The sequence below is a fragment of the Spinacia oleracea genome, chromosome 5 (genome assembly GCF_020520425.1).
Source record: "Spinacia oleracea cultivar Varoflay chromosome 5, BTI_SOV_V1, whole genome shotgun sequence".
NCBI classification, from domain to species: Eukaryota; Viridiplantae; Streptophyta; class Magnoliopsida; order Caryophyllales; family Amaranthaceae; genus Spinacia; species Spinacia oleracea.
The window spans coordinates 13,842,260-13,850,245 of NC_079491.1; the positions used below are offsets into that span (position 1 = coordinate 13,842,260).

Here is a 7,986-nt window from a genome sequence, read left to right on the forward strand (position 1 = left end):
AAAAAAAACCGATGTTTAGAAAGGCTGGACACACCCATGCTTTCACATTATTTTCCATTTCACCAAGTTGACTCTTTATTCTACTAGGATGAGTTTGTTCCATCAGCTGATTAAAAGAATCTATCCCACACAGATGCCAAATTGCCAATGTGATTAGGTTATTTTATTCTTTCTTGGAGTGAACTTATTCCATTCTCTTCTGCACTTCCCGTCTACATCTGCTTACCAACGCAAGCGTCTTTTGTACATTTTCTCTTTCTAGTCGAGTAACTTGTCCATTGCTAAAGTCAAGGTAAACACATCCAAAGACGGTAACTGGCATATTCTTACCATGTAAAAATGATACAGAGCCATGTTTCTGGTCATTAATTATATTACTACATAAGAAAAACGAGTTCAAAAATCAAACTAAGCATTTCTCAGATCATCTTCACATTCAAACAAAAGGCTTCTCAAAACATAGATGACGTCAATTCACGGATCTCTGATGAAACTTGTTCAGATTCTGATTTCAATTTTTCTTGTTCTTCCTGGCTTAATTCCCCCTTTGCTGGCTTGTTTAGAACCAAAACACAGCAGGTTGGTCGTTTAGTAGCCCCAGCACTTGCAAGATCCTGGAAAATAGAAAAACACCCATTAGAAACAACATTCTGATCCGAAACTACAGTTATATGACACGGTGGCTGCTCAATGTGGAAATCAACTAACTACGCGATTTTGATACCAAAACAAATCATCATCACATAATACATCCATAAAATGATTGTGACTGGCAATGGACTTCAGTTCAGATAAACCATACTTTATCTATTTTGAATATATTAAAGGCGGGTGGGAGGCTTCTCATTCAATCATTCATAATACAGAATACAGAATACAGAATAATAAGAAAAGACACTCAGCCACAATTAGGGAATGCAAACCGCAAACCTAAAGCGGTAGGTTTGGCAGTGCATGAAGTTTGCAAAACTGGTATGACTGCACAGAAATACAATAAAAAAGAGTGCAAAGGATTTGTTACGTGTAAATTAAAGAGCATCAGTCTTCAATAACAAAGATAAACTCAGCCTCAAGTCAAACATAAGCAAAATAGAACTTGACTTGTCTCACTAACAACCCTCCTACACAGGTCTGCCCCTATCTCATTCTGTGTCAACGACCCTGTTTTGTACCCTCAATTTTCCAACAGAAGCATAGAAAAAGTGGGTAACACGAAAGAAGCAACTACGCTTGCTAACAAGACTTGTACGAAAAGCAAAAATGAAAGCGAAAAACCTCGTCCAGAGGGGCAACAGACAACAAGGAAACAACAAAGCAAGGGCGAGTAAAATAAGGGAAAGTGGATAGAAAAGCATACTTAGTGAGCACTAACAGAAATAACATATAGTAAATAACATAACAAAGCAAGGTCTACCAAAACTTACTTCTTTAGAAGGAACATATACGTAAGGAATTTCTGATTCTTCACATAAGATCGGAACATGAGTGATCACATCGATTGGGGATATGTTTCCGGCAATCACACAAATTCTGCATCCACCAAAATAACAAAGTTCAAAATATGAAAATGGAGACTGTTTACTGTTTAGACCAAAGAAAATATTGAGAAACATATCATCATCAAAATGTTAGGAAGATCGGGAAGAAAAACATATGCTTCCAAAAGTAAAAAGATAGGCAAGCATTATCAAACTCAAATTCGAAATCTGACTATCGCTCTTTGAAACATTGAAAAATGTATGATCTTCGAAATTTTGCTTATAATATTAAGCATAGCAACGATATAATATCAACCACAAAATGGGAAATTTTGACAATCTTTTGCAGTATGGTGTATTACTTCAGAAAATTTTACCATCATTTTGGAACGAGGGAGTATTTAATACTCGGTAGAATACACACAAGTCCCAGCAACATAAACTAACCAAAAATCCCCAAATCACACTTGACAAAACCAAGCCTAACCGACAACATAACCCTGATTACTGTAAACACAACAAATGCTCCTTTTAAAGCAACAAAAGGGTCATCTACCCAATCAATTGTGTAACACGCTCATTTTCAATACTTCAAACATACACTATCCAAACAATATCTCATTTCCCCTACTTACCAATAACAGCACATAGTTCATAATTGCTAAATTCATGACAAAAACACAAAGAAAACAACAACACATAGTTCATAGTTCATAAAGGCTAACATGCTGGGGTTCTGCCCTAATACCAGGGCCGGTTCTGGGGCGGCGCGGGGTGAGCGACGGAACAGGGCCCTCAAATTTTAATTTTAAATATAGTGTAAACAGTTTCCTAAATGTACATGAAAACTAATATGGAGCATTGGTTAAGGTAACATGATAAGTACAAAAGGTATGGGGTTCGAATCCCCTTGGCAATAAAACTACATTTTGCATGGTTTCCGGACATTGACATGTGTCCTTTGACTGAGTATTTTTTTTTTTTTTTTATAATTCCGTGGAGATTACAATGCAATCAGTTGGGATTCCCAATTAGTCGATTAATGGGAAACAAACATTCATCCCTTCTTCTCTATTCTCATAATCTCATCCAACTTTCAAAAAAAACCTTTCATCTCCAATTTAATTTCTTCCTTCAAATCGTTATCAAATATCATTTTCAACAAATTAATCTTCAATGTTACAATGAAATTGATTATTAAACCGTTATTTCTCACCCTAATTTCCCTATATATAAAAAAGTTCTTTAATTTTCACAAATAAAAATACAAACTTGATTGCTAAAATTCCAATCTGATCTCTTTTTAAGTGATTCATTAATGTGTGTTTTTTCTTATGTTTATCATTTCGACAAATTTTTATAAGGGAAGTTTTTTTGTTTAATAAAAATTGATTTTTTTATTAAATTATTGAATTGAGGGCCCAATTTTGAGAAATTGCACAGGGCCCATTTTTAAGGCGTAATTATAGCCCCGGCACTGCCTAATACAAGAACTCCGAATTTAGCACCCCGATAACACCACTGATATCTCACGGCGGCATCATAAATCTAAACAAAACCTAAATCAACATAGTCTAAAAAGTTCTTTACTTCAAATAAGAAGCAAAAAAACAATAATTCGCATCAATACTACATTTAAAAACACGAGAAAAAAAAATTAATTACTCATTTTCATTGAAGTGAAAATATACCCTTTGTGACCGCGTCTGATACTCTTAACAACTTCCTTCACTCCTCTCTTCAAGCACTTCTGCTCAGCAGCTGAAACCATTCAATAACAAACTCAAACTCAAATTCAAATATAAAAAATCATCAAAAAGCAACAAAAATACAGAAATAAAAACAGCGAGAAACACTGAAATTACCTCTGCGAATAAGTTTGTAGGTCCGCTTGCAGAGCTTTTTGCCGGCAAGAGGTTTAGCAATGGGAGCAAGAGCTATGGCCTTCTTCTTCTCCTTGTGCGCTGACTTCTCCGTTTCACTGTCGCTACCCATTTTCTCTCTCCTCTTTCTTGCTCGTCTAGGGGTGGTGTGTAGCAGAGATGGCGGAAATTAGGGTTTATGTGATTTGGGTGATGACAGGGGAGGGTTTTAGAGGGGTTAAAAAGATGAGTTTTATGTTATGCTTTTTGGTGGGTGGGTTATGTCGTGGTGGGCTAAGGATTTTATTGATGGGCTTGGCTTGGCCAGTAACTATAATTTGTCGTGGTGATTTGGAAATTATGTTCATACTAAATTGATGAAAATTATGGATGTGTTATAATTAGTTGGAAATGCACCCAATTGGAAGTAAGCTCCTCTTGATTTCGTTGATTTGTTGAGATTAGCTAAAACAACTTTTTTTACCAATCAACCAAATCACCAAATTAACTAATTAGCTAAAACTAAACAACACCACATTTCTACGCACCAATTATTAACTAAAACTAGCCAACACCAAAGTTAGTTTTAACAACAAATACTCATGCACTTTATTTACTCTCTCTGTTAAAATCATTCAAAAACCCTAAATCTGGTAATGGATTACAAAATTTTAGCTTATTTTTGCAGAACTATTTATTTATTTTGAGTTGATGGTGCTTTATTACTCATCAATTATTAATTTGAATTATAATGCTAGAATTTATGAAAATGGAGATGGAGAAGGAAACAATCTCGATGATTTGGATGGGAAGGTTGCTTAGCTTGAAAACGAGGTGGGTTTTTTTAGTTAGCTTTGTATTTTACTTACATAGTATCCTTATTTTTCATAATTTAGATTTTTTCTCATATGAGTTTTCTCAATTTTTAGATCATTTTTGTGAGTTCGGTGACATGGAATGTTTTATGTTTGATGGATGGGAGATGAAAACATTTCTAGCTTATGATAATTTGATATGGAGTATATCTTTTCAGTTTTGAAAGATTTGTGTTCCATGAAGTTATTTTACACATTTACAAAAGGCTGATTGGACTTAGCCAAGAGACTTATATTGATAAGGTTCTTGCAAGGTTCAAGCTGGAAAACTCCAAAAGAGGTTTCATTCCCATGCAACATGGCATTTCACTTGGCAAGACTCAGTGTCCTTCGACACCTGATGAGGTCAAGCGCATGAGTAATGTTCCTTATGCCTCTGCAGTAGGGTCCATTATGTATGCCATGGTATGCACTCGACCGGATGTTGCATATGCTTTGAGTATGTGCAGCAAATACCAGTCAAACCCAGGAGAGGCGCACTGGATGGCAACAAAGAATATCCTTAAGTACTTAAGAAGGACTAAGGATGATTTCTTGGTCTATGGTGGAGATAATGAGTTGGTTGCCACTGGATACACCGATGCAAGCTTCCAAAGTGACAAAGATGATTTCCGATCACAATCTGGTTTCATATTTTGTCTCAATGGAGGGGCTGTGAGCTGGAAGAGTTCTAAGCAGAGTACCATCGCAGATTCTACAACAGAGGCTGAGTATATTGCAGCAAGTGATGCAGCAAAAGAAGCTGTTTGGATCAAAAAGTTCATTAGTGAACTTGGTGTAGTTCCTAGCATTGAAAATGGCATTGAGTTGTATTGTGACAACAATGGTGTCATTTCCCAGTCCAAGGAACCCAGATCGCACCAAAAATCCAAACATGTGCTCAGGAGATTCCATCTTATTCGAGAGATCGTTGAAAGAGGGGATGTGAAAGTAAGCAAGGTTCATACTGAGGATAACGTGGCTGATCCTCTGACTAAACCGCTTGCTCAACCTAAGCATGAGAGTCATACTAGGTCTATGGGGCTTAGGCATATGGGAGAATGGCTTTAGTTTGTTTACTTTATGTTTACAATTGTAAAGACATTTATTATGCTTTGAATGTTTATCAATAAAAGTTCATTCTTATTTAATTGTTTGGTTTAGTATTAAATAAAATGTCCAAATAACTTGTGTTTTCAAATAGGATTATCGAAAACGTTTTGATAATGGAACCCTATAAAGTGAACTGAAATCACAACTTATTAAGTCCCTAGTCTAAATCACTAAATTGGACATAAGTGATTTATGTGAAGACTAGCATGTAATTAATTGATAGTGCAGTTCCATGGGCTATGGAGACATAGGGATGTCTAATTGATTATATGGATGTATACTTGATGCATTGAGACTTGACCTAACTAGATTCTAAAAGTAGAATCAAACTTCTATATTTAGTGGATTCCTTAGACATGAGTATGTCTTAATAACCACGAGACAATTAGTTTAACTTTGACGTTGTTAAACGCCGCGCCGTAAAAGGAGGTTATAAAGGCAGTGATCAGGTGGGCTAAGAATTGAGTGGGAGTTATGGTCATACAAGAGTGAATAAGTCCTCCTATTTGATAGGAATGGTGTCTGGGCCTCTTGATGAGCGAGAACTGAAAATTGCATGGCCATGCGGAATGGGATTAAAAGTTAATCTTTATTTGAACAGTTCGAACTCGGCGATCAAGAAACTAGAATTTGAGAATAACAGTGTGTTATCAAATTTTGGCATTAAGAGACTTAAGGAATTTAGCATTGCGTTCTTGTCTTCGGACAAGTGGGAGATTGAAGGAATTATGTCCTTAGACATTTCCGGCAATTACTAAATATAAATAGGAATTAATTATGAAGATAATAAATTAATTATTTTAGTAATCATATTTGTTTGCTAGAGAATAAATGTGATTAGTAGGACAATATTGATTGGACCTACAACTAAAATATATTAATCCTATAAGGTCACACATATAAGCACTAATTGGAATGGGCCCAAAAGGTCCTATGGCAACCGGCCTGCTAAGAGAAATAAGGTTGGGCTTTGTGTTAACTTAAAAGCCCTAAACATTCTAATAGTTATAATGTCAGGGATTCAGTAACTACGTTGATTGAATATCTGACACAAAAAGCAAACACAAAAACCCTAACTGTCATTCTCTAAACGCCGTACATCCCAAACAAAGCAAAAGACAGATTGTGATCGTTCTCTTCCGTACTAGCATACGTGGGATTCAATTCGTGCTTGTGGACTGAGTAGAGGAGCAACAAGTGGGGCTCTAAGATCTTCGAAACTTGCATACGAACGGGAGAACACGCTTCAAAGGTGATTATTCTTTCGACTTAATCTGATCTATACTATTGTTATGTATGAGATCCTGTGATAGATGTTAGGAAATTGTTTCCTGAAATTCCGCTTTATGCATCTATATGTTCCTACACTCCAGGTCTAGCAAATTACAGTCTAATACATATCTTACATTTTATATGCAAGTGAATTATCTTGGGGAAATTTTGATTGAACCATATATTGCCTCTCATAAATTTTGAACCTAGCATAACTTTTACTTAAATACAACGAGACACCTCCTCAAAGTTGTACTTATCATCGGTTGAGATTATTTTTGTGAACAAGGATGAAGGAATGTGAGGTAAAATGTTAAGAAACTGTGTTCGTGCGGGTGGATGGTTCAGTGAGTTAATTTAAATAAAGTATATTGTATTAATATATTGGTCTTGTGTTTTTTAGTTTACTGAAGTATAAGCTATAAATGAAGATGCTTCTTTTCCATTAGATAATACTCACAAGATATATCCAAATCTATTACAAGATAAACTTGTAAATGATTGCATATATTATATATATGTTGTTCAGACCAGATACTTAATTTATCACAGGTGAGTTGTCTTTAGTTTTCTGGTTGTTTCTGGTTGGCTCTATTTGACAATTGGCTTTTTGATATTTTCTAGTGTTGAAATAGCTTTTGGATATTTTGTAGTACAATGGTCAAAATAAGTATTTCGGTGAGAAGTTGTTTATCTTTTACATTTCTTAGAGCAGTGGTGCTATCTCTTGTAGGGAGGATTTATGGGAATAAACTCTCAACTGTTAGGCTCTCTATTCTGAATGAAGCTCTATTAATCTGAGTAAGACTGAAGACTGATCAAGACTGATTTTATGACTGAGAATAGCACTTGATTACGAGCTCAGAAGATCGAATAAGTCACAATGACACTGTAGCAGAAGTGGCTCCTGCGGGGAAGACGGAGACATTGTCTCCACCCCTTGGTTTTCCAGCAGCTATCTTTTTAGCATCTTCATAAGCACTCTTGAGCTTCTTATTTTCATTGTGTGTAGATAACCAAACATTTTGCATAATGCTTTAATGCACAATGACCTGTCAAAAATCGACCCGACCCGAAAATATTGGGTCCTTAACAAGATTTTGTGACCCGTAACCCAATTTTATCCGAACCCGAGCAACCCGAAAAGTTATGGGTCAAAACCTGACCGAAAGAAAAGTTTATGAATAGTTGTTCGTAGTTTCAATTTTATTTTACGGGCATTCGCGCGCGATCCGATTCCTAGTTTATATAGGTAAGTCAAATTGGAGTGATAACTTATCTTAATAGCTTTTCAACAAATGGAAACACGCTCGATTTTGACAACTAGAAAAGGATTTTAAAAACAATTACTATGTACTTTGTACTAAATTTCGGGCGCATGTTAAGATCGAGTTCTTGCATTGTACT

General features: G+C 35.7%; 1 protein-coding gene across 1 annotated transcript; it reads right to left on the reverse strand.

Annotated features, from left to right (window-relative positions):
• Positions 1-307: 307 nt before the first annotated feature.
• LOC110794635 (H/ACA ribonucleoprotein complex subunit 2-like protein) lies at positions 308-3,576 on the reverse strand. The gene is made up of 4 exons (XM_021999606.2): positions 3,344-3,576; positions 3,170-3,239; positions 1,425-1,530; positions 308-614 (listed from the first exon to the last, which is right to left on the reverse strand). Exons 1-4 carry the CDS (start codon positions 3,471-3,473, stop codon positions 453-455), a joined length of 468 nt encoding a protein of 155 aa, XP_021855298.1. The 5' UTR covers positions 3,474-3,576; the 3' UTR covers positions 308-452.
• Positions 3,577-7,986: the final 4,410 nt, after the last annotated feature.